Source organism: Aureobasidium namibiae, assembly GCF_000721765.1.
Source record: "Aureobasidium namibiae CBS 147.97 unplaced genomic scaffold scaffold_7, whole genome shotgun sequence".
In the NCBI taxonomy this organism is placed as follows: domain Eukaryota; kingdom Fungi; phylum Ascomycota; class Dothideomycetes; order Dothideales; family Saccotheciaceae; genus Aureobasidium; species Aureobasidium namibiae.
In genome coordinates this window covers 821,418-846,899 of record NW_013581202.1, presented here as the reverse complement: position 1 = coordinate 846,899, position 25,482 = coordinate 821,418, and the positions used below count along the sequence as shown (strand labels likewise).

Here is a 25,482-nt window from a genome sequence, read left to right as displayed (position 1 = left end):
GAGGTGAGTCTCGACTGTGCTTCGCTGCTCTGTTCTCTCTGTTCGGTCAGGTAGGTCCCATGATTTTTTACCAGGTTTTCCCCTTTTCTTACACTACCAATCCCTTCCCCTCCGGTAGAGCGTTTTGCTTACACATCTGCCTCTCTTTCTACCACTTGAACTGTTCAAGCTTACTCGTCAAAGTATGGTAAAGGTATGTCGTAACTTTTGTCCTGGGTACTCTTGCTGCCTGTAATTCTCCCTGGTTTGGTCTGCACACTTCTTGTATCTTTTGCTGATGATTTCCCCATCTTTTCCGTCTACCCACTCGGTTTTCTCTATCGTACTGGCAGATATAACACACTGCTGTTCTTGAATGCTTACTCTACCTTGTCTTGTTCCTTACTTGAGCATCGCTTCTGCCAAGTGTCAAGGCATGCATGGGGCCATCTCGATGGTATCAATGTCGCAAATTCTTGCAGGGTCTAAACCACCATCTTTACAACCCAGATTGCTCTCTCCGCTTTGATAGTATAGTGAGACGGTATCCCGTGAATACTCCGCGTATGATACATTTGGAAAAAATGTCTTGATCACATTTGGTGATGGTATGTTATGATACAGGGATAATCTCGTCCATAGCCAGGGTCATCCTGTCGACTAGCATAAAAAAAGAAAAAGGAGACAGAAAAGGAAAACGAACCAAATGACTCGACTACAAATCATAGCGAAAGCGCTATGAAGGAACCTATCGTCGACATCCCAGGAAAGCCATAAGTCTCCCTCTCATATAAAACAAACTTGATGATATCCTGCTCAAACACAACATAGATAGGAGAAAGACAAGACAAAAACACACAAGCAGAAGATAACAGGAGTAGAGAGATAGAAAGGAGACAAACATCCAAAATTAGCATAAACCACCAAAAGTCTTGACTTGAGAGAGTCCGAAACCCCTTGAACAGTATCTTTACCAAACTGCCTGATCCCACCAGCATTACTCCTACTCTTTTAGAGCCTGCGCTTCGTAGGACCTCAACAGCACCCTTTGACCCAAGAGAGAGGCAAAAGCACAGAAGCTACGACGCTCCAATCGGCGTGTGTACGAAATAGACACATCCGTCTCTTGTGTGAGATAAGAGAAAGAAGACCAAAAAACAAAAAGCGGAGCCAAAACTCGACGCCCTTTCCCAATCCCATGATAAAACCCTCGCCGCCCAAAATTTACAACTGTCTTTCAAGTTTTCTCTAAGAAACTCTCTTCCTTGGGTAGACTCCTTGTGAACGCCGTCGCTATGGAGTCGGAAAACAGAAAATACAAAAGGAAAAAAAGCATCATCTCGTGCAAAATCAACCCTTTTAAGCCTCTTTTGTCATTACCGCCGTGAACACCATGTAGGAAGCTGCAAGAACCAGAACCATCATGTGGATGGACGTCGAAGTTGGTCGTCATTTGACCGAGATGCGGGCGACCTGATCTCTGTGCTCATCGTTGGATTTGATGGCAGCGACGTCCTCATAGCTCGGAATTTCGGTCTGGTGCTTGAGGTGCCAGAAGCCATCATTGGGCTCTGGTGGTGGTGTGGGCAGCCAGCCTTGTGATTGGGCGATGGGAAGCACGATGCTGGGATCAAAAGATTTGATGAAGCGCATGTCGTCCTCGCGGCATTTTGGGTATGAATAATCGCGGTATTCGGCGATGGCTGGATCGTTTTGGATGTACTGTGTCTTGCGGAAGCAGGCAGTCACACAGCCAGTACGATGCTGGTGGCGAGTTAACTTAACATGCTCGTGTGATGAGCTGAGTATTTTGGACGAACCTTGCCACGATTGCAGTGGATTAGAAGAGGGTGGTTGTTGCGATTCAGGACGACAGCGAGAGCAGTGGCCATGGTGTCGGGAGTAATGTTGACTTTGCCGTCTTTGTTGGCAGGGATGTGGACCTGGTAATGGCGAATGTGGTTCTGATCCATGAAGGAGATGTATTCTTCGGATAGAGGCTCGGGAACCAGGGTGCTGGAAGGCACGTTAGAAAGAGCGAGTTGGTATGCAGAGTTCTGAAACGCACAGAATGGTTCTGATGTTGAGACTGTTGATAAAGTCAAAGTTCTTGCTGGTTGGGTAACCACTTCTGTAGATGGAGTTTGTCTCGACCGCGCCGAAGTTGGCTGGCGGGACGTACATGCGCAGACGTCCGGGGAGAGGAGCGATGCTGAGTTTAGGGTTCAAGTTTTCTTGAGCGACCATGTTGGTTTTCGAGCCGTCCTTTTTGGACCCTGCTTTCTCGAGTCAGCGACAGTCGAGAGAAGATGTCGAATCCAATGCACCTTTGGCTTCTTTAACGTCGTCAACGGCGGGTTTGAGAAGCGACAGGTCGCGAGCGTCCATGGTGGAGGTTTGTGGAGTCGAGTCGAGCAGGGGATTTGAGGATGCAGTAGGCATGTTGAGTGTGTGAGGAAGGATATGTCGCGTGACAGTCGAGTTTCAGACGGATCGTGCGGACGTGTAGCGGATAGTGGGGGATATGGAGATGCAGTTGGATGTCTGCACTAGGGTGCAGGCGCGTGTCGTTGCTCGTTGGACAGCTGGTACGGCATCAGAGGGTGTGCAGTGTCTCTGGCGACTTTGAGCACATACCGTGCTGGTCAGAGATCACAAGGAAGCCATGAGCGACATGGTGGGGATGGTGTTGATGCGGAAGAGGCGCATGTTAACCGGGGTGTCGATGTTTGGTGTCGATGTAGTGAGGAGGGAGGATGTTGACCAGGAAGTGGAGTGAGTGGGTGGGTTCGCAGTGAAGAAAGGCGTCGCTTGGAAATGGATTTCGAGTTTCTGGGCTCTGGCCGACCAAACTAGCGATATTCCCGAGTAGCGGCGGCAGAAGGACGCTTTGGCTCCTGCCTCTCCGTTGACAAGCCGCACGTGCTCCTGCCAAATCCTCAGCGCTTTGCTTCACTACTGCACCTCCGTCATCGCAAGCTGCTGCCTTCGACTTATGCACTCTACAGTCATACTCCCTGACTATCTCACTCTGCCGTCCGCCAACTGTCGCTGAAATTACTGCAAACAACATGCATGCGCGAAGTATCGAGTAGCTTTGCGACTCGTCATTAGTGAAAGTGGGATGCCCAGCATCTCCACCATTGGCTCGCTTGCCCGCACATCTTTCGTAACCTCGCCCCCGGTAGTCTGTCACCAGCTTTTTGTCTCTGATGATGAGCTTTCCGCTGCCTGCCACCAGACATGATGCTGCTCTCTAACCATGACATGACCCCTCTTTTGCGAATGTCTCAAGATCCTCGCCGTTTCGCCATCCCGTGTCATTGTCCACGTCCAAATATGGGGAACTCCAGGCAGATCAACACGCGATCAACTCTTCTGCCACGCCGGTCGGTTCCGCCCTCTCCGGGGGTGCCATCTGAGCATACCCTTCTTACAACTTACTCGGAGCATGTTGAAACTGCACGTCATTCTTCAGGTGTTCGAGACCGCCATTATGTCCATGTCAAAGACCGTCATTGTGTGCAAAGAAAACTAGTTCATTGACGCCTATGACAAATATTACACCGATCTGAATGCGCAGTGCAAGTGGTGGTAGAGAAAAACAGTGACCGACGGTAAAACAAAAACAAGGGGGATATGTGGGTAGAGACCTGAGCGACTTGTACTAAGAGAAGTGAAAAAAAGACAAGACGTAGGAGTGCGTCGGTGGAGCAAGACGAATGATCAGGACCATCAGTGCCATATCCTCGACCAACAAACACAGTGCCCTGCGTGCATGTCTCGTCCATTTCGCTTGCTGAAGAGGGTGGACATGTCTCTTGTGGTGTAGAACAGGACAACCAAGAAACTCCAATCCGAACGCCATGTTGCAGAACCAAGGTATAATGTGCAAGTCTCTCAGGCCTCGAGCTGCAACTTATCGTTCAGTCGGCAGAGTAGCAGCCCTTGGCAAGACGCGACATGGTGAAAAGCGCTTCGTCCATGGTCACCGAACCATGTTGTGTTCTCCATGTCGAGGTGGGGGATGATCGCGCAACCGGGCCTGCCCGATTACAGGATCAGGCACTTCTTGCGGCTGCTACTCCTCTCCTTTCTTGAGGTGAGGGCAGCACGGGTAGCGTGCTCAAAGACCTCACGGACACCCTCGTTGGTCTTGGCCGAGCACTCGATGTACTCCTTGGCACCAATCTTCTCCTTGACTTGTCTGGCCTGTGTGCTGTGTAAGTCGAATTCATGTTCAACACAAAGAGTCAAGACGCACCTGCTCCTCGGTGACGGGAGTCTGCGAGGTCTTGTGAAGCTCCTCGATGGTCTTCTGGTCGTGTCTGAGATCCTTCTTACATCCAACGAGGATGATAGGAAGACCTTGGCAGAAATGCAGGACTTCGGAGATCCACTATCCAAAAACAAATCATGTCAGCATGCAGCTAGGCACGTGAGGTGGCAGTTCAGGCGGGCGGCGTACCTTCTCCTGGACGTTGTCAAGGGAGTCGGGCGAGTCGACGGCGAAACAGATCAGAATGACATGCGAGTCAGGGTAGGAGAGAGGGCGCAGTCTGTCGTAATCTTCCTGGCCAGCTGTATCCCAGAGGGCGAGCTCGACGTGCTTGCCATCGACCTCAACATCGGCGACGTAGTTCTCGAAGACGGTGGGGACGTAGACCTTTGAACGATTATGTCAGCACATCGGGTGCACTATACTAGAGGTTGCATATCGCGCTCGGGTGTGGAGGGTTGGCGGGGCGTGCGACGAAGAGGGGGAACGAGTCGAGCGACGATGATGAGCCAGGGATGTAGATGAACGAACCTCAGGGAAGGTGCCCTTGGAGAAGACACTGTCGACAGCGGGTCAGCAAGGCGTGGTCGACAGACGACAACAGGCGGCATTGTTTCTTACATGAGGAGACAGGTCTTTCCGCATGCACCATCACCAACGATAACGAGCTTGCGACGGATTTCCGCCATTGTGGAGATAGATCAACAAAGAGTCTGTGAGGTAGGTTTGAGTGAGCAAGTTGGCCGGATAATCAGGCCAAGACGCAGGTGTTTTGGTATGGAGATAGGATGTGATGTCGACAACGGTGATGGCAGTGGTGTTGGCAGGCAGGCGACGAAGAGGAAGGACGCACCTAGAGGCTGGAGTTGCCAAGCGTTGCGCGGCGGACCGGCGTTGTTGAGGGCTTAGTTTGTTTTGTTAATTGGAGAGAAACAACACGACTGCCTGCTTTTGCTGTTGGCGTGCTTGAGGCTACGTGCGAGTCTAGGTCGTGTCGAAGATCAAGTACAGAGGTGACAAGAGAGTCAGGAGGCAGACAATCACGATAACCGGTCTGGTCTACGAGCATCAAACAGCGAACAAGCGAACGTGTTATTACACAGATTGCGCAGAGTAATTATTATAACGCTAGCACAACACCCACGGCTGCCGCGTGTCAGAAGAAAATAGCCCTTCTCAGGCTTGCCATCTATCGTGTGGCTTGGGTGAGCTCTTCTTGCAGCGAGCGCTATCGTTGCACTGCCGATTTCTCATTCTTCTTTTGTCTCTTGTACAGCGTCTGAGCCTCCCACCGCTCATGCACTGCTCCTCTGTCCTTGTCTGCGCCTCGTTCAACACCGTACTCAGGCTTAACGCTCGGATCAGGCTGGCGTTAGCTTTGTTTTGCTCAGAATGCGCAAAGAGGTCATGTACCGCGACCAGCCACATATGCTGTGCCACAGCAACCTGGATGATAATCATGCTTCATTTCTCATACGTGTACCTGTCACTGTATCAGATATCGTTTCGGGATCACGGCGGTGAGCCATCTAGTTAGATCAGGGAGATTGTCTTGTTCTGGAAACTCTTCTCCTGCTTGGCCCCTTGTTGTCTATTGGAAGCCCACAGAAGAGACTGGTCGTTATTGCAATGAGAGCGGCGTAACAAGGCTTGGTAAGAGCAGTCGAGAAATATTACCTCATTCGGACAATGATCGAGATGGTCAACTAGTTGTACTTCCGCGAGTGCACACAGCATGGTACCATAGACATGTGAGGACGGGTCTGATCCAAAGACCATTCCTCAAATATTGGCCAGAGACTTTGCTTCGACATGGTGAGCGGTGCAAACATGCAAGTCATTTTTAGTCTGTTCGACGACAGAGTTGAATCGTGGAGGACCCCCACTCATCAAATTGAAGTTGTGGAGAAGATTCACAAGGACAGTGCTGGTGCAGCTGTGTGTGCGAAGAGCATGAACTAAATTCAATTCGAATTACTATCTTGTGATGAGTGTGAGTGACACATATGTATGGAATGGGAGTCTGCAAGTTTTAGAACAAACAGTCTCAAAGAAACAAAGGCATACTGCATATAGAGCTATCGATAAGTGAGGAAGACTGTGGTCGTTTGCGTTCGAGAAAATTCCAAACGGGCAGGTGAGCTTGGACGGAAATAGCGGCCTTAAGGCGTGAGAGGTCGGCAATGAGCGTCACATCGCTAGTAGTCGATTGCCTGGACCATACCATCACTTCGACCACCACTTGTTCGTTATTTGCTCGAACCGAGTCTGCTTGAGGCGTATCCAACACGTTGTCTGTTTGGGCATCTTCCATTCTGGTTTGACCTCACTCACCCATCCACCCGCCACACATCATGGCCGAATCAGAAGCAGACAAGGTATATCGCATCCACATCGCCGCCAGAAGGTGCAGCTCGCTGTCCTGTTAGAATCTAATATGGGCAGATCCGCAACAAGCGTCTCGCTAAACTCGGCGGAGGCTCAGGCCCATCTTCACCAGCGCCACCATCTCCGAATACCGAGACTCCGCCAGCCTCATTGTCCACGCCGCAGAAGGAACCCACAGAGCAAGCGAGCAACCCTTTCTCGCAGCCGGGCGTCAAGAACGAGACCAAGACGCCCGTCAAGATCAACATCACATCTTCGGCTGCTCAGAAGCGCCCCAACGACGACTCGCCCCAGCCAAGATCACGCCCACAAGCCTCAGATTCGCTCGAGACATGGGAAGATCGCCAGCTCAGTCAGATGTTCCGCCTGTCACTGAAACCCGATGTCGTCCGAGATGCTTCCTCACAGCCTTTGTACTATCTCGAGAGCGTGCGAGGAGACCTGCTGGAACAAAACGAGCCGCTCCAGCTTAAGACGAGCCTGCTGGATCAGGCCCTCCCTGAAGCTGCCGGCCTCTTGACGAACACTACCCCATTAGAGTACCTGCTAGCATGCTGGAAGCGCATCTCCAAAGCTTGTCGAGGCATGAGGAGTACGGATGCCGAAAGTCCGAGATTCAAGGTCCTGATGGAGGCCAGACGACTTTGCATGAGTTACTGCATATTCGCCATCACTATGCCCGAGATGTTCGGTGTCGAAACGCCGCCAGAGAATGCATTAGCCAAGCATCTACTTGCAGAACCCCAGAGCGAATCCGGTATTGATTACGATTTCCTCGTCGAGGCTGTCTCGCGTTTCGAAGACGATGAGTCGATCAAGGACGCTCTGGTCGGTGCTGTCGAACAGCTCAGCAGGCAGCTGGCTGCACTATCCATGAACGATATCGAGTACAAATACTACCTTACTGCTCTCAGAAATCTACTCCAGCACCCGAAGATCGTCGAGGCAGTAACTCAGTCACCTGCATTTCTACCCGAAGGCGTCGCGGCACAGGATATCGAGATCGTCACCATTCTTGGTCCTTTCTTCCGTCTTTCACCTCTTCAGAATGGTGTTGCGCAGAGCTTCTTCACTACACCCCGGTCAAAAGACAGGGCCTACATCGCCAATGCTCAACGTTCGCTGCGCATGACACTCAACACTCACCAGGAAGAGCTTTTCGCCATCGCTGACAAGATTGTTAAATCTGGAAAGGAGCCACGTGAGAGGTTGCTAGACTGGTTCGCCCATTGTATGAACACCAATCACAAACGTCGCGCCACGAGAGTCGACGAAAAGACCACATCTTCAGATGGCTTCATGATCAACATCACGAACTGTCTCGATCGACTTTGTGACCCTTTCATGGACGCTACTTTCAGCAAGATCGAGAAGATCGATGTCGACTACCTCAGAAGAAACCCCAGAGTCGATATATCGGATGAGACGAAGATGAATGCAGACCAGAAAACCTCCGATGCCTTTTACGAGCAAAAGGTTGGGGGCACCAGCAACTTCATATCCGAGATCTTCTTCCTCACCGTAGCCGCTCATCACTACGGCACCGAGGCTGCCAGCACTAGGATGGAAAGCATGCAGAAGCAAGTCAAGCACATGGAAAAAGAGCTTGAGAGATTTGAGGCTGAGAAACACAAATATGCGCATGACCCTCGGTACGCTACACGCTTCGAACAGCACCTGCAGAAATACAGAGACGAGGTCGACAGGATGCACAGCGTCATTCATGCAACGACTGGTGTATTACTCGATGAAGTTTCTCAAGCAAGATCCATGCAATTCATGAGATATGTCATCGTCTGGCTTCTCCGTCTCGCGTCAGGACAGAACCTCCCGAAGGAGACCCTGCGCCTTCCTCTACCCGAAGAGCAGCCTGCAGTATTCAAATGCCTCCCCGAGTACTTCCTCGAAGATGTCGTCGACAACTTCAAGTTCATCACCCGCAACATCCCTCACATTGTCACTTCTACCCAGTGTGAGGAGCTTGCCACTGTCTGCATCACGTTCTTGCGCAATACAAACTACATCAAGAATCCCTACATGAAGGCTGGACTGGTTACCATCCTGTTCCATGGTGTCTGGCCTTTTGGTAATTTCACTAAAGGTGTTCTTGGTGACCTTCTCAATGGTTCGGAGTTTTGTCACCAGCATCTCTTACATGCGCTCATGCAGTTCTACATCGAGTGTGAAGCGACTGGAACACACACCGCGTTCTACGATAAGTTCAACATCCGATACGAGATCTTCCAAGTGTTCAAGAGCATCTGGGGAAATCCTCTTTACCGAGAGAATCTTGGAAAAGAGGCGGACGTCAATACCGAGTTCTTCGTTCGCTTTGTCAACCTTTTGCTGAACGATGTAACATACGTCTTGGACGAGGTGTTTGGCTCGTTTGCCAAGATCCACGATCTACAAGTGGAGCTCAAGGCCCCTGGTTCAGAGAACATGGAGCAGACGGTACGGCAAGAAAAGGAAGAAGCATTGGCTGAACAGCAGGGCCGTGCTAAATCATACATGGGTTTGACCAAGGAGACTGTCGCCATGCTCAAGTTGTTCACAGATGCTCTGGCTGGCGCCTTCACCATGCCAGAGATCGTGCAACGTCTCGCAGACATGTTGGACTACAACCTGGACACGATGGTCGGACCACGACGTCGTAACCTCAAGGTGGATCAGCCCGAACAGTATGGCTTTAAGCCTCGTGAGCTACTCTCGGACCTTGTTGATGTTTACTTAAACCTAGAACACCGCGAGAGTTTCCGTCAGGCGATTGCTCGTGACGGTCGTTCGTACAAGCCCGGTAACTTCACAGAGGCAATGCAACTTCTGGAAGCCTTTGGCATGAAATCTCCTGAACAAGTCAAGCAGTTTACTGCTTTGATCGATGCCGTGGCACTGGTTCACGCTCAGGAGGTCATGGCCGAAGAAGATCTTGGCGAGATTCCGGATGAGCTGCTCGATCCCATCATGGGCTCGCTCATGGAAGATCCTGTCCTGTTGCCCAGCAGTAAACAGATCGTCGATCGCAGCACAATTCGCTCACATTTGCTCTCGGACTCTACTGACCCGTTCAATCGTGTGCCCTTGGCGTTTGAAGATGTGGTGCCCGCTGAAGACAAGAAGAAGGAAATCTTGGCATTCATTGAAATGAAGAGAAAGGAGAAGGCTGCCAACAGTGCTGGGGACCCGATGGATACAAGCACATGAACTACGATTTGATAATGAAGGAGGCGATATGGATTGAGATAGAATCGCTGCAGCAGTATAGATTTAAGCCGAGTTCTCACTATGCTGGGAATGCACACCCAAAGTGTTTCTGTGACCTGCTCCGACCCTTCATAACACAGACCTTCGAGTTTACCTGAATTACAGGATGAAGATTCAGATAAGGTCATTCTGCTCAGAAGGGTGAGAAACACGAAGTCGCCGGTCTAGGAGGATCAAGGCGTGATCACAATCGTGATTCGTGCAAACGCCGCAAAATCCGAGGTCGTGCCAGGCGATCACATCAATCACCTGCTTTACTCGTCGGCCACAAAGCGACTCATCGACTCATCATAGATCACACAACATGCGCCCAGACGGCCCCCGCGACGCCATCGTCGGCCCTGACAGTGGCCCCGAGCTACCATTCCCACTCAAGTTGAATGGCGAAGTCGTCAAAGGATTTGGACGAGGCAGCAAAGAGGTTAGTACCACTTGCTCGCATATTCAACCAACCCAGAATCCATCACATCAAACTCAAAAGAGCACGACACCCAGAAGCAGCCACGGGAAACAATAATGAATGAGCACTACTGATGTCCCCCCAGCTCGGCATCCCTACAGCCAACATCCCCCTCTCAGGCCTCACAGTCGGCGGCCACGACGACATCGAATCAGGCGTCTACTATGGCTACTGCTCTCTCTCCACCACTTCAACCATCTATCCCCAAGTAATGTCCATCGGCTGGAACCCCTTCTACAAAAACACCGTTCGCAGTGTCGAAGTCCATGTGCTTGAGAAATTCGACAAAGATTTCTATGGCGCGCATATGAATCTCGTGATTTTGGGATTCATTAGACCGGAGTATGATTATGTGAGCAAGGAGAGTTTGATTGAGGATATTGAGTTTGATGTGCAGGTTGCGAGGAGGAGTTTGGAGAGGGAGGGGTATGCTAGGTACAAGGAGGATCAGTATCTCAGGGAGTTTGAGGGTAGGAGTGGTGTTGCTAGTTGAGGGGTGGATGAGTGGGGATGAGGTGTGGAAGAAGAGAGAGATGGTAATGCTTGGAGCCACACACACACACGATAGATGATGGCACGAGACGAATAGAATGTCAAACTTCGACAAGAGAATTACAGTTGCCAGTGAGTTGAGTAAAAGTCACTTCAACAAGTCTCTACAGCTACCCAATCCATATCGCAGGTCCCTTCCTTGGTGACCCAAGTCCACCGAGCCATGCAACCATTCCCATGAGGTATCCAGCCAACGCCACGCTAAAACACAAAGAAGCACAAATTCTCAGCCCAGGTACCGGGCCTAGCTCAGATCCATGGAGTCATCTGCTGCATGTTGATGCTCTTGCTCGTGTCCAGAACTCGCGCCACCAGTCTCGTCTATCATGTTCATGAAGATGTCGTCGTACTCATCATCGTCGCTGCCGAAAGCCGAGGAACGGTCATCATGTGCTTCTTGACTATTCGACTGCTGAGCCCGGCGATTCTCATCTTCTTGCATCAATGCGATCAAAGCTTCCAGCTCTTCATCTTCTTGCTGTAGGACCAAGTCGGCTTCTGAATCCAGAGGATATTGGGACTGAGATTGAGGGTCCCATGCCATTTGGCTGCTGTATGTGGGTAGGTCGTAGTCTGAGGTTTCTTCTGCTTCGGCAAAGTCTGGGTGCAGTGATGGTGCGGATCGTACTTGTTCGGCTTCCCAGCGTCGCTTCTCCTTTAGGTAGTCGAGTCTGGCCATCTGAAGAACAGTTAGTACTATGCTCGAATCTGTGTGGTGATCAGAGACGTACATCATCTATCCTCGAGTCCCATTTGTTCTCATCGCGGGCCTGGCGGACTTTGCGCAAGAACATGTCCCTACGGCGCTCGCGCAATGCATCAGAGCGCGGTATGGCAGCAGCTTTCACTGGTCGAGACGAGAAGGGCACGTGTGGTTGCTGGTTTGACGCATGTTGAGGTGCTGAGGTTGCCATTGATGTGTCGAAGGACCAGAAGGAAGTAGATGAACTTTTGACATTTGCGCGTCGAGGAGAGAGTGGCGACGGCACGCTGGGCAGGAACTTGTGCGGTTGCGAAGAAGTAGATCCGAAACTTGAGGTCGCCAGCATGTTCGAATGCTCTCTCCCTCCTATGTCGATGGTGAATATCGTCTTGTGACGAAAAGATGGTCGCACTTTCCGCGTTCCCTGCCACCAAATGCCTGAAAGACGCGGCGTGTTCGTGATTCAATGCCGAGGGACGGCGCCCATGTTGACGTCATGTCTTGGCGTGCTCTGCGCTCCACCGCTACCGCTTTTCGTATTCTTTCTTCTGCCGTCGTAGCATCAATCTCGTTTTGACTTCTCTCCGGCCCTGTCAATCTTTGCTGCAACCAAAGACATGTACATCATGCATGCTACCGTAGCCTTTTGCTCGCTTCCCTGCTCCTCATCAACTGAAGGGCGGGGTCGCTGTTGTGGGACCCACGGTGTAGCAACATATAGCAAGCAATCGCCGTCTGTTGCTGGAGCATTGAGAGTGTATTCTGCTTCCAACACTTACGCGACAAGATGGCTTATGTTTGGTTACTGTGCGGCTTGCTAGGTCTTCAACTTGACCTTGCTTTGGCCCAGCAGACTGATATTCTTCAATATGTTGATCCGCTCATTGGCACAGGCTTCGGAGGTTTGAAACAAGAGAAGAAGGGCGAAACCCGGTCTTATGTTGACAATCGCGCAGGACATGTCTTTGCTGGTGCTACTCTGCCTTTCGGTATGTCTCCTCATCCGTCGCGAAGGGCTTGACCTTGGCTAACCTCTTCTCCTAGGCATGGCCAAAGCCGTTGCAGACGTCAATGGTGAAAACCAAGGCGGTTATGCGAGCGACTACAGTAACATTACAGGATTCAGTCATATGCACGACAGCGGTACAGGAGGGTAAGTTTCATCTCATTCGTCTCAATTCACCAATTCATCCACATGATGAGCACTCTTTATTTTATGTCATCAACCCATCGATACCCCTTGAGACCAAATTGAGTTTTGTCTGATTATCATCTTTACCTTCTACCTTTACAATCACGATATCTTGAAGCTGTATCTAACATGATTGTAAACACAGATCGCCCTCGCTTGGCAATTTCCCTCTTTTCGCACAACCCGGATGCCACAATGATGTCCTGGATGAATGCAAATTCACATCTACCGATAGAGCTACTCCTCAGATCAACGGCTCCGTTTTAGCAGAACCAGGATACTTCACAATTACCCTTGAGAATTCTGTTCGCGCCGAAATGACTGTGACGAACCACACAGCACTCTACCGCTTCTCCTTCCCAGAAGGGACCGCAGACATGCCTCTAAGCCCGCTCATTCTGGCAGACCTTATTGATCTGCCTAAGTCTAGAACCAATGGCTCGATATCTGTAGATCCAGATTCTGGTAGAATAGTCGGCAACGGAACCTTTAGTCCAAGTTTTGGCATTGGCACATATGACCTACACTTCTGCGCCGACTTCTCCGGTGCCAGCATCCGCGATACTGGTGTCTTCATGAACAACAGGGCTGGCAGCCAACCTAAGAACCTTAGTGTTGTACCCGATGGAGTCAACATCTCCCCCGAGATTCTTCCTGCTGGAGCGTGGGTCCGGTTCAATGCGCCTGAGAACAACTTGAATCAAATATCAGCTCGTGTCGGGCTGAGCTTCATGAGCACTGCCCAAGCATGCTCAAATGCCGAGAAAGAGATACCCGAGTTTGACTTCGACAGCACTCGCTCCGCAGCACGTCAGGCTTGGACTGATAAGATGAGTGTGATAGCAGTCACACCGGGCGATGTTAGTGATGAGTTCCAGACCATCTTCTGGAGCGGACTGTACCGTGCTTCTATCAGCCCGCAAGATTATACCGGTGAGAATCCTCTCTGGAACAGTACAGAGCCTTACTACGACTCTTTCTACTGTATCTGGGATTCGTACCGCAGTATTCATCCCTTGATCACACTCTTCGATCCTGAATCTCAGGCATTAATGATCAGAAGTTTACTGGACATATACCGACATGAAGGCAAGCTCCCAGATTGTCGCATGTCGCTGTGCAAAGGATTTACACAAGGCGGTTCCAATGCTGATGTTGTGCTGGCTGATGCATACGTTAAGAATCTGACTCAAGGCATCGACTGGGCTCTTGCCTACGAGGCTGTTGTATCAGATGCTGAAGACGAGCCACTCAACTGGGCAGTCGAGGGACGTGGCGGTCTGACCTCATGGAAGTCCCTAGGTTATATTCCCGCTGATGACTTTGATCCTCACGGAGTTGGTCCTTTCACTCGTAGCGTCTCTCGTACGGTCGAGTACGCATACAACGATTTTTGTATCGCAGAGATGGCGCGTGGTCTAGGGCACACTTCGGACTACGACAAGTACGTCTCACGCTCGGAGAACTGGAGAAATCTGTACAAAGAGGACCAAAACTCTACCATCAACGGCACACAGACCGGCTTCACGGGTTTCCTGCAACCCAAATTCATGAACGGCACTTGGGGCTATCAAGACCCTATCTTCTGCTCTCCTCTACTCAACTTTACGTCGTGCTATCTCAACCCTGATGGGCATGAGACATACGAGGGAAGTAGTTGGCTGTACACATTCTACGCTCCTCAAGACATGGCTTCCCTAATCACGACTCTCGACGGTGCGGAATTATTTGTAGCACGCCTTGACTATTTCCACGAAAGCGGTATTCTATACATCGGCGACGAGCAAGGCTTCCTGCCAGTGTACCAGTACCACTATGCTGGTCGCCCAGGCAAGAGTGCTGCACGAGCACACTCCTACATCCCTTCTCAATTCAATACGACTGTCAACGGCATTCCTGGAAACGATGACTCGGGCGCCATGGGCTCTTTCATCGTCTTAGCTATGATGGGACTCTTCCCTGTTCCGGGGCAGAACGTCTATCTCATCACACCTCCCTTCTTCCCAGAGATTAGTATCATGAACAAAGTTTCTGGCAACAAGGCAACGATTCGGAATGTTGGTTTCGACGCCGAGTACAAGAACGTATATGTACAAAATGCCACGCTGAACGGAGTGCCGTATACGAAGAGTTGGATGGGACATGAGTTTTTCGTTGATGGAGGTGTGCTTGAGTTGACTCTTGGACCTGTCGAGAGTGCTTGGGGTACGAGATATGAGGATCTGCCTCCCAGCTTATCCACGGGTTAAGCCCTCTACAGATACTGATTCATCTACCAAGACTTTTGTGTATAGATATTGAACATGTAGCGATGTTACTGTGTATATCCAAACTTCTTATGCTCAAATCTGCCTGCATTCCTCTGTGTTTCACGAATCCTCGATTGGAATAAGTCGACGAGTAGCGTAACCAGCATCTTGTTCGTACCTTGATTCTTCCCGAGCAGGATACTCGATTTCTGAAGAGCTTGTTCTCAAGATGGTATGATTAGCAGCACGCTTGTGCTAACGAAGTTTTGGATGAACTACTCGGACCAGGAGTTCGCGGAGTTCGCGGAGCCCGCAGGAAAAAGACGGGTTGTCAATGAAGATCTTGGTTCAATTTAGCCGCCTCTCATCGTCCCTTCCTGCAGCCTGCTGCGTGACTGCGTCCCTGCGTATTTTCCTGGACGAAAGTAACATAAGCCAAGTCACATTCTACAATATGTGCAGAAGTTCCATCATTTTCTCTGCTGCCTATAATTCTTTGCCATTGGCATTAATAGCAACACTTCGTACCGCACGGGCATATCGTGTAAGCTACGCCAAGGTTATCTAGGGTCTGTGCTAAGACCACTTGCGTCGTTTGCGGGTCAATATACAAAGGGCGCGTGAGCCAAGGAATCCTTTGCAATGTACAAGTGGAGGAACAATGCATGATGTTGTTAAGGACGTATGATGCAGCCGCAGAGGCGTTGTATCTGGCGATGGGTCTTTCTTTCCTCCGTGGCTGAACCTCCCTTTCTTGCGTCTCAGCATGTTCCACGATGAAAGGTCCCTCGTTCTCGGTGAATGGTACTGTGAAAAGGTATATTCTTGCCGTCTGCCTGGTGTTTATGCTTGAGATCTGGTTCCATCTATTGAGTCTGTCAAGCTTGTCAACAAAGCAACCGCAGATCCGTGTCGGTAAAACACTACATCCAAACTGTCGAGCAAACGAGCACTCGCTGGAACTTAATGCAACAGTCACTCGACAGAATGCAACCATACTCATGCTTGCCAGAAACAGCGATCTCAAAGAAGCCATTGACGCTCTCACGTCTTTCGAGTCGCAATTCAACCATCAATACCACTATCCAGTGGTGTTTCTCAACAACGAACCCTGGACCGATGAGTTCAAGCGAGGGGTGTCGGCTATAGTCAGTGGGCAGTCCATCTTCGACACCATATCTCCGGACCTGTGGGGCTATCCAGATCATGTCGATCAAGAAGCTGCTCGAGCACATATCAACGAGCAAGGAGATCGAGGCATCATCCACGCAGGACAAGAAAGTTATCACCACATGTGTCGATTCTACTCCATGTAAGATTACACCAGTATACAGGAAAACTGCCATCGAAATACTGATGTTCGCTCAGGAAATTCTATGATCATCCTGCAATGCAACAATTCAAATGGTACTGGCGCCTCGAACCCGGCATCTCCTTCGAATGCCCCATAACGTTCGACCCTTTCGCCTACATGTCGCGTGAGAACAAACGCTACGCCTACACGATCGCACTGCAAGAAGTCGGCGCCACAGTCCGCAGTCTCTACCGAGTCGTCAGTGACTACAAAGACAGCATGCACATAGCGCCCTCTAGCTACTGGAACGCCCTGATAAATCGCTCATGGGCACCACTACCCATCCGCTGGCTGCTACGACTAGCACCCTACCGCGACATCAATGGCGACGAGTGGAACCTCTGCCACTTCTGGAATAATTTCGAGATCGCAGATCTGGATCTCTTCCGCAAAGAGGATTATAGACATATGATGGAGCATCTCGACAAGCAAGGAGGATTTTATACCGAGCGTTGGGGTGATGCCTCCGTGAGGTCTTTTGCGGCAACTTTACTACTGAAGCCAGAAGAGATCCATTACTTTGGTGATGATATGTGTTATTGTCATGGCAAGTTTTGTTCGCCGGGGATCAATCTGCTAGATGGGAAGACCAGCTGTCCGGCCCAAAGGCCCGTTCTGGAACAAGATAGGAAGGGCACGTTCAACGAGATGTGTCATTTGAGGTTCAGGCAAGCTAGCTTGATATGAGTATCTAATGATGGTATGAGAAATCAGGACTTTAATGCATATATCTGTACAATAGAGACACTGGAATACTCTTTTGCCCAATCTCTTGTGTAATTGCCATGGCATAATTTTCTCTGAATAAGACACGACTCTCAGTTCAGCATTCAGAACTCGTACAGTCAATTTGGTCTCTTACTAAACCCCTTTCACGAGGTACGAAAAACAAGCTGCTTACGTCATTCGAGCAGAAACATACATGTCTGCCTGGAGTCTTTATCTGCTTATTTACCAAGTCCATATCTGAGCACTATACTGACCAACTCGGTCTCAGATATGTCTACACACAAGACTCCAGTCACGATAGATCAAAAACTCCCCTACACCTTCCGAGAAGACGCCTACTGGGCCGCCGAACCAGAAGAAATAACCCTATTCGCAAACATCATAGTCGCATGTGCAGAAAATCATCTCAGTCCTTTAGCTGCCGCCCAGAAAATCACGGTTACTTTGACAGCAGAGTCATGGTCGAATAAAGCTGTTATCGATGCGAATAACGAGGATAGACCATATCGCACAAACTTTGGATTAGTCGCTGTCTTGATAGGCAGTTGTGTGTCTTCGTTTCCTCCACATAGTGTGGTGCATGTGCGATTGTTCGGGATGATCAAGTGCTTCCTGAGGGTTGAGAAGAGGGAAGCGCCTAATTGGTTTCTCGATCAGGATGGAAAACCACGGTCAGAGAACTTTGGCGCAGTGGATATGAGAGCTACTATACCTCTGTGGGAGAGCCTGAAGCCGCTATCATTCCCATCCAGTTGTGAGTGGTTGGCAGATATCGGCTTTCCATGGACTGGGGCGGAGAAATGCGGTAGTCAGCAACAACAGCGATGGAGGAATTTGTCGTATTTTTGTGCTAGGTTGTCTGTTGAGGGAATTGAGCATATGGGATGGAAGAGTGCGTTACAACGACTGCTACCTAAATATGGGATGCTGGATGAGAAGACTGTGGGTTGGTCTGGATATCTGGCTGGACAGGTGCTTGCTGCGGCTCAGTGGTTTGCGCCTGATGGGCATGGTTTGTGGGTGTGGCGGGCTTGTTGTTTTGGTCAGAGATACAAGGAAAGGGCACGAGTGGGTTCAGATGGTCAACAAGATTCAGGTGATGAGCTGGTGCAGCATGCCCTTGCGGAAGCACAGAGCAACGAGAACGACGGGAATCCTGGACCATGGGATGACGACGAATTGAGAGTACTGATGAAGTCCGAAGACTGGTTGTGGAATCTGGACAACTGGAAGGTGTGGAAAGCAGCGTTCAAGGAAATTACGGAGCGAGTTGACGATGTGCGGATCCATCAAGTTGTTCGTACCGAGGCTTTCAAAGAGTTGAAAATCGTGGAAAATTCAGAAACACTCTGAGAGGGCAGAAACGATGATATAGTACATTCGACTCGGTGATCACCACAGGGAGTTGTGACAATCTCGCCATCAAAACGCCTCGGGCAAGCGACCTATTCAAGAGTCTCGCCGCAATATCTAATTGCTCGTATGTGGTTCTCATACCGGAGTTGTGTGTCAGTACAATGTTCTCGGACGCTACTCGTCGGACACTTCTGAGAATCAGCAAGTAGTCTCATCTGCATGCTGAGAGGTGCTCTTATGGAGGTTACGAGGGGGCTTCCATAAGCGGAAGACAGAACAGAGGGCGTTGTTACCAAAGAGGCCCATACCGCCATGGCTGCCTTAGCACAACACGCGCGACAGCGTTCTGCGACAAGGTCGCCTAGAGTGGACTTTGAGGGGGAAATGAGTCCCAATGGCTTGAATCACCACAGGAGACGGGTGCCTGGGTGCCCTCCATCCTCCCACTGCATTCTCCATAGAGCACAGACACGGAAGGATGCATAAGTACATCGTGCCTGCCTCCTTTCCTCGGCTTCATCATCTACGACGAAGCGTCACACTTCCAACTTTCTTCAAGTCAACCAACGTCACAACAATGGCTCGAACAAACATGATCAAAGCTGCTGCTGTTGCAGCCAACGGAGCAGAACAATCCAACTCAAAACCAGAGCCTGTGAAACCTGACACCGCGTGGATAACCGAAGACAAGCTCGCGAAACTATACCCTTCTGTCATTGACCACGGCAGAATCAGCCTTCCTGGTTTCGGTCGACCTGTCAATTACATGGTTGAACGCGATTCTTGGTCCGCATCTGGGCAAACCGTATTGAACCGCTTGCCCAATGCCGTCCAGGAATGGGCACCTGAGCCATTGACAGTGCGAGAAAGAAACATGATGCAGATGATCAACGCTATAACTGATAAACCGGATTGGAGGAGCAAAGTCAATGACTGGACCATTCTTGCGAAATGGCAGGCTGAAGCAGTCACTGAGGATGGACAAGGCTTCACTGAGAAGATGTTTTACTATGTGAGCTTAGTGATCATGAATCCTGAAACTACACGGTTTGCTGATACAGACAGTGCGTCGAAGAGCTTCAAGAAAAGGCCAATCAGCACAAAGAGAACGATTTGCTTGCTATACTGGATTCAGAATGGGCTTTGGTCAAATCAGACAGCATCATCTCTACTGAGCTGAAGGAAGAACTCAAGAGTGCCGTGGCGCCTTTGGAAGACGTACCGGCAAGCGCTCGAGATTGGCATCCAGGATCTAACGAACAAGTCCTTGATTTGGTTCATCCTTCCCTTTTCCCGTTGATCTATGGTCGATCTCGGATCCTGCCTACTGGCGCCATCACCCTGGAAGACTGCATTCAGAACTCAGGCAAGGGTGAAGTCGTACCAGTGCCTAGCGACGACGATTGTCGACTGGGCAGTAAGCCAAATTGGCTCAGCCAGAATGGTGAGGGAGATACAGACTATTGGTCCAATCGCTTCCAATGGCTCCCAAGCAATGTCGCTTTCACAGAAGGTGGAGGCGTCAAGATTGAAAGCTACATCAACAACCTTCATCCGGTACATCACAAGTCCATCTACCCGGTGATTGAAAAATTCATCGCCAAGTCTGTCCCGGCCTGGGATCTCGTCCTCTCATCCTTCGTGAGGTACGGAGATGTCGAAAGGCTCCGAGTCCCGATGACAGGCACAGAGTATGAATTTCCTCTAGGCGAAGAAGCACCCGAGGAAGTGGGTAAAGAGCTTGGAGAGGACGACGATGAGTACTATGAAGTGAGAGAGCAATGGGTAAGTGCAGCCCTTGCCCTATATCAAGGAAGATCAAGGAACTCCAAGAAGATTCAAAACACTCTCGTGCGATTAGGCTACCCAAAAAATGGATTGGACGAATGGGTACATGCCTTGCATATTTCCTTATGCTGAACTTTTCTGAGGTATATCATGCTGACCATACCAATTACAGGTGAGAGACAACCGCGTACTCATCAAACCCGACGCTCGTGATTATGGCTCTTATCAGGACGATGGTAGACGGGCCATTGAACCTCTAAATCTACGCTCTCACTTCAAAAACAGCGGCATCCAAGTCATCGTCAAGCTAGCCAACATCCATCTTACACCCGAGCACCCTTCTTACTCAGGCGGAAGCTGGCATATCGAAGGCAAACTCAACGAACACATTTGCGCAACAGCTCTATACTACTACGACAACACCAACATCACAGAATCGCATCTCGCATTCCGCACGAAGGTGTCAACGGAAGAGATAACTTCACGCGACTACGGACAGGATGACAACGACGGCGTATGCTACCTCTTCGATATCGAGCGTAATGGTCCAGGAGTCCAGGATATTGGTAAGGTGGCCACGAACCAAGGCCGTCTTCTGGCATTTCCAAATGTGCTGCAACATCAAGTACAGCCATTCACCCTCGCTGATCCTACAAAGCCTGGCCATCGCAAGATCCTCGCGCTGTTTTTGGTTGATCCTTTCCAGCGCGTTATAAGCACTGCTAATGTACCGCCCCAACAACGAGAGTGGTGGGCTGAAGCCGTACAAGGACTCGAAGGTAAACTTGATCAGTTGCCTCCAGAGTTGCGTCATCAAGTCATGACTGATGTTGGAGATTTCCCCATCAGTCTTGAGGAAGCAAAGGGCATTAGAAAGGAGCTGATGGATGAAAGGAGAGCGTTTGTGAAGGATGTCAATGATATGTACGAGGGTGAGGACTTCAGCTTTTGTGAGCACTAGATGTAGACAGTGGTGGCTTTCTATCCAGAAATATCAAAGCTATCAATCACGCTCGGTGATCGTTGGCTGTATACATCATGATTATATGATTATAGTTCTTTCTAGGTATATTCTGCATTGTCAAATCTCTAAAGGTGCAGCCGTACTGAAAGGGTACGTCTGTCTTCGGATTATAAACTGGGTACGAGTTCACGCGCAAGCTTACCTTGGAGATGTATTCAATTCTTCACCTCTGCCCGGTTGCTGACGAGCGCCGAGAAAAGAACAGAGACAAGCTCTCAGTCTTCAAAGTGTCAGCTTGATCTTCGCACAGACACATGCGCGCTGTCATCCATGTTCTGACAAATCAGGAAGGCGGCCAAGATGAATATGTCGCTTTTTGGGTGTTGAGAAACGTATAAGGCTGTAAGCTTCCTCCGGGCACTTTCCAAGCTTTGGTGAATTCAGGAGATGGCTGACTTTTGCTGAACACGCAGAGCGTCAGGTTCCACTGCTCGTTCTTGAACCACAGATCGAGCCCGTGTGCAAGGGAACCAAAGCTGAGCTTCATACTCTTCAGACGAGGCATCTTTTGCACAGCGTGGCCAAGACTTGTGTAGAGATCGTTGACGTATCGCTCTGCAAGCGGATCCTCTTTGGGAGTTCCATCGGCGTGTCGTGCCACGTCGCTGAAAGGCCCGTACGCACAGACTCTATCAAGATGAAGTGTCTCAAGGTATGGCCAGTGTGCTTCAATTGGTAGTTCCAGTCCAACAGGGCAGAAGAGCTCGGGGAAAATCTCCATCTCAGATGTACGCAAGTGTTGTAGCTGCATGGAAAACTTGTGAAGCGTCGCGCAGAAAAGGTCTTGCGAAGCGCTTTCATTCGGTCGCCTGACATCGGCAATTCCAACCTTTGAGGGCGAGTTCCAGAACAAATACACGTCTTTGACGGTTCGTGGAAGCCGAGACATTTCTTTGGCAGCTGCGGTACGCCTAGCGAGACGCATGTTGGGCCCCGCCAAAGGTTCACCGTCCCCGCCGTCGAAATAAATCTCCTTCAGAGCGCCGCACGCTGATGCGATCCTCAAGCAAGCAGGCAGGGAGATCTTGTTTTCCCAAACGTCCTCGTCTGATGCCCAGAGCTCGGACCACACAGTTTCACCAGTCAAGAGCTCAGTGATCTCCAACGATGTGATGCAAGACGCGCGCGGTAAAGGATATCCGGACACAAACTCTGCACGATACCGAGTAATCTCTTCTCCGGTGCCGGTCGTCGATGTTGACTCTTGCTCACCACTTTGTTCGTCGGTAGAAGCATCTTCCGCCTGCAAGGCTATCCGCAGAGAGATTTTCTGGTCGGTCCAAGTCGAGAGATGCTCGAATAATCGACAAACGCTTTTCGAGAATGCTTGGTTATTCTTACGCCGACAGAATTTATCATGAGCGTAGTCGCCGTCTGTTTCAGGGACTTCGTCCAGCCAGTACGGGACTGCAACTCCATAGAAAATCTTACGCACATATGTACGCCGCGCTTGCTGCCAATCCTGTGGTCCGTTGGTGATGTTGATGAAAATCTCCAGTGAAAGTCCTTGTTGATTGTGTGGTTCCCAGAACTTGGGCCATCCTTTGACTCTGATATCGGTCACACCGGGTGAACTACGCACGACGACTGATGAGTAGATCCGTCTCTCGAAAGCGGCCTGCCAAGACTTGTTGACCAGCGCATAAGGTGATAGTTTCTCGTTCAGTTGTGCTAGGTGGTCCACGATGAGGGCTAGTATCTCCTGAGGTGCTGAAGAAGCCATTTCACAAGTGATTGGCCGTTGCTTTCACGACGGGAAACTGCAGCTTCATGTTTTGAATATGCGACTCATCATGTGAGAAACAATTAGAGGAGTGCAGCGAGTGAGCACAGCTGCCTCGCGGAAAAATTTCGGGTGAGAACTCTCATATGGAATCCAGCGCAACGACAATCTCCACTCCCTCACCACAGGGGCGCTAACGAGATCTAGTTGTATAGCATTGTGAGTCATTCTGCAAGCGAGGAAATAAGCCAAGAACATCCTGCGGGGCGAGCATCAAAGTCTCGATAGACGTTGGCCGACTATGTAGCAGTTTCAGTGTTGGACTGTACCAGCGATACCACCTCCGCAGACAGTGTTGCACTTTTTCCCCAGCGTGTCGGTGTAGCTATTGGATCGTCATTGCCAGTCTTTCGTGCCGTTGAAGTCACATGGGAGTGAGTCTACAGACTGGATGCATAACTTGTGTAAAGTCTCTGCTATTGATCGCGTCCGATACTCCATACTTGTATAATCTCATACAACGACTACAAATATCGTGCGGCCATGTCTATGGGCCAAAAATATGAACAAATACTCCAATTAATGTCTGTTCCGTCGCCTCGACCATGCAGTTGGTCCTATACTACCGTCCCCGTGTTGTGGCCTTATCTTCGAGAATACCACTTCGAGCAACCTCTCTTCAAACAATACCAAGCAAATTCGACTCGCATCCTCCAGCAATTCATCCACAAGCCATTCATCTCCAGAAAGTATATACTCATGAGGTCTGTGTCTCAGGACATCAGAAGAAGTTTCTGACCATTGCTAGATCGCGAGACATCTTTCTCTCCATCTCCTGCTTGATTATCTTCTCGATCCATTGAGGGAGCTGTCCTGATCGCTTAACCAGCATGTCTTGAATTTCGTCGACCTTTTGCTCTGCAAAGTTGCTCTAAGCTCTTGTTCAGCCGGCGTGTTGTCCTGCTAGTCGTTGAGGGGCGCCGTTGTGGCTTCGGGTTCGGACTTGATAGATTCTTCGAGATCAGACTCAGTCAGGTCGATGACTACAGATCGCTCGACTCTCTTGGGGCTCGTGTCGAGACCATAGTTGTCCTCGAATCGAGTCGTTCTGTTGACCCCATCGACTGTTCTGCTTCGAAGTCTCATTGCTCGTGATCTGTTAGTCGGTGGACTCTCTGAGCCGCTGAGCGCCTCATCCTGGTTTGAGTCCATATCTTCACAAATTTCTGGATCCACCATCTTGTGTCTTTGTTTCAGAGTGAGTCTGGGCGCAGGGGCTGTGGTGATGTTTTGGCCAGGTGCCTCGTCTGGCATGGCTCTTCTCAAGGTGATGAAAAGTCTTGGTCTGTCTTTTGTGGAGCTATCGATCGATGCTGGTGTTCGGCTGGCCCTCATCAATCGAACTATTGCGGTGAAGTAAGCATACCGCAAATGCTCATTTGCGCGAATGACAGGCGCACAGATAGCAGTAAGAGATGGGTGCCATTCGTCACAAATGTGGTCCGTCGCTTTGATCTTGTGTACTAAACCTTGAGGTGCACCTCGCTGGAGGTAAACTCGGCTCAAGTTGTAGTCCGCATTGGTGTCGTGGAGCTTGTACCAGATCTCCTGCTTGGTTCCATCTGGCCGGCGAATCCATCCCAACAACAAAGTGTCTTCTTCAAAGACAACAGCGAATCTAGGCAAGAAGTACAGGAGGGCATACTCAAAAAGTTTCATGACTCGGGGATCCTTGTGGGTGCCCGCTTCGGATTTGATCTCTTCGATCTGAGCTGTGGTTGGGGCTGTCCCATGATCTGCGCATAACTGCCTGTAGTGCTCCAAGATCCATCGTTTGATATGGTCGTCGTTCAACTGAGACATGCCTGCATGTTGTCAGGGAAGTGCTGGATGGAGTTTTGCACGCGCAATGAACGTACTCGTGGTTAAGGGGGACCTGGAAGATGCGAAATGAGGGGGATAATGGCTATATCGTTGCCTGATGACAATGAACCAGTCCTGACAATAGTAGGGATAGGTTGGTGACAGTGAGCAGACGCTGATAGCAGTGGAGAGCCGTTGACGACCCAAGAAAGAGACAGGCGAAGGCGTGATCGTAGATATCGGAGTCGGTATAGTGATTGGTCCTGACGAGCGAAATAGTTGAGGCAAGTCGACGAGAGTGATGAAGGGAAAAGGAGAAGTTCGAGTGCTAGAGGAAGGAAGGAAGGCGACCACTCGTAGACCCAGACCGTAAACAGAACCCAAGCTGGCCGTGCTTGCTTTTCCAGTGATTCCCTCCGGCGCGCCCTACAGCAACTCATCAAAACAATTGACAAAACACAAACCCCTAGCCGCCGTGTTGCTAGCTTGGTCAAAAGAAAACTCACGAGGTTTTCTTCCTTGTTCTTGTCGTGCGAGAATCACTGGGACCCCTCGTGGCATCAAAGATCGGCCTTGCCA

At 50.2% G+C, this 25,482-nt stretch overlaps 11 protein-coding genes across 11 annotated transcripts; 6 read left to right on the top strand and 5 right to left on the bottom strand.

The window, feature by feature from the left end:
* Window positions 1-1,428: 1,428 nt before the first annotated feature.
* M436DRAFT_45533 (uncharacterized protein) lies at window positions 1,429-2,226 on the bottom strand (the record flags this gene model as incomplete). The annotated part of the gene is made up of 3 exons (XM_013572597.1): window positions 1,429-1,743; window positions 1,800-1,995; window positions 2,048-2,226. 3 exons carry the CDS (start codon window positions 2,224-2,226, stop codon window positions 1,429-1,431), a joined length of 690 nt encoding a protein of 229 aa, XP_013428051.1.
* Window positions 2,227-4,032: 1,806 nt separating this feature from the next.
* M436DRAFT_45352 (ras family protein) lies at window positions 4,033-4,947 on the bottom strand (the record flags this gene model as incomplete). The annotated part of the gene is made up of 5 exons (XM_013572569.1): window positions 4,033-4,191; window positions 4,244-4,378; window positions 4,448-4,645; window positions 4,790-4,817; window positions 4,880-4,947. 5 exons carry the CDS (start codon window positions 4,945-4,947, stop codon window positions 4,033-4,035), a joined length of 588 nt encoding a protein of 195 aa, XP_013428023.1.
* Window positions 4,948-6,612: 1,665 nt separating this feature from the next.
* On the top strand, window positions 6,613-9,850 carry M436DRAFT_45441 (uncharacterized protein; the record flags this gene model as incomplete). Its single annotated transcript, XM_013572583.1, has 2 exons — window positions 6,613-6,636; window positions 6,704-9,850. 2 exons carry the CDS (start codon window positions 6,613-6,615, stop codon window positions 9,848-9,850), a joined length of 3,171 nt encoding a protein of 1,056 aa, XP_013428037.1.
* Window positions 9,851-10,214: 364 nt separating this feature from the next.
* Window positions 10,215-10,863, top strand: M436DRAFT_44521 (riboflavin kinase; the record flags this gene model as incomplete). Its single annotated transcript, XM_013572407.1, has 2 exons — window positions 10,215-10,331; window positions 10,456-10,863. The coding sequence occupies 2 exons, from the start codon at window positions 10,215-10,217 to the stop codon at window positions 10,861-10,863; spliced, it is 525 nt and encodes a 174-aa protein (XP_013427861.1).
* A 303-nt stretch (window positions 10,864-11,166) lies between these two features.
* On the bottom strand, window positions 11,167-11,836 carry M436DRAFT_45214 (uncharacterized protein; the record flags this gene model as incomplete). Its single annotated transcript, XM_013572534.1, has 2 exons — window positions 11,167-11,601; window positions 11,654-11,836. The coding sequence occupies 2 exons, from the start codon at window positions 11,834-11,836 to the stop codon at window positions 11,167-11,169; spliced, it is 618 nt and encodes a 205-aa protein (XP_013427988.1).
* Window positions 11,837-12,412: 576 nt separating this feature from the next.
* M436DRAFT_45160 (glycoside hydrolase family 92 protein) lies at window positions 12,413-15,066 on the top strand (the record flags this gene model as incomplete). The annotated part of the gene is made up of 4 exons (XM_013572521.1): window positions 12,413-12,527; window positions 12,582-12,614; window positions 12,670-12,778; window positions 12,963-15,066. 4 exons carry the CDS (start codon window positions 12,413-12,415, stop codon window positions 15,064-15,066), a joined length of 2,361 nt encoding a protein of 786 aa, XP_013427975.1.
* Window positions 15,067-16,022: 956 nt separating this feature from the next.
* Window positions 16,023-16,948, top strand: M436DRAFT_16511 (nucleotide-diphospho-sugar transferase; the record flags this gene model as incomplete). The annotated part of the gene is made up of 2 exons (XM_013572389.1): window positions 16,023-16,378; window positions 16,435-16,948. Coding segments are annotated over 2 exons (870 nt in total), but the record flags the coding sequence as incomplete, so codon positions are not given.
* Window positions 16,949-17,419: 471 nt separating this feature from the next.
* On the top strand, window positions 17,420-18,502 carry M436DRAFT_45182 (uncharacterized protein; the record flags this gene model as incomplete). Its single annotated transcript, XM_013572525.1, has 1 exon — window positions 17,420-18,502. The coding sequence occupies one exon, from the start codon at window positions 17,420-17,422 to the stop codon at window positions 18,500-18,502; it is 1,083 nt and encodes a 360-aa protein (XP_013427979.1).
* Window positions 18,503-19,379: 877 nt separating this feature from the next.
* M436DRAFT_45373 (uncharacterized protein) lies at window positions 19,380-21,254 on the top strand (the record flags this gene model as incomplete). The annotated part of the gene is made up of 3 exons (XM_013572574.1): window positions 19,380-19,517; window positions 19,571-20,290; window positions 20,466-21,254. The coding sequence occupies 3 exons, from the start codon at window positions 19,380-19,382 to the stop codon at window positions 21,252-21,254; spliced, it is 1,647 nt and encodes a 548-aa protein (XP_013428028.1).
* Window positions 21,255-21,600: 346 nt separating this feature from the next.
* On the bottom strand, window positions 21,601-23,040 carry M436DRAFT_81394 (uncharacterized protein; the record flags this gene model as incomplete). The annotated part of the gene is made up of 1 exon (XM_013572849.1): window positions 21,601-23,040. The coding sequence occupies one exon, from the start codon at window positions 23,038-23,040 to the stop codon at window positions 21,601-21,603; it is 1,440 nt and encodes a 479-aa protein (XP_013428303.1).
* Window positions 23,041-24,003: 963 nt separating this feature from the next.
* Window positions 24,004-24,903, bottom strand: M436DRAFT_81393 (uncharacterized protein; the record flags this gene model as incomplete). The annotated part of the gene is made up of 1 exon (XM_013572848.1): window positions 24,004-24,903. One exon carries the CDS (start codon window positions 24,901-24,903, stop codon window positions 24,004-24,006), a length of 900 nt encoding a protein of 299 aa, XP_013428302.1.
* Window positions 24,904-25,482: the final 579 nt, after the last annotated feature.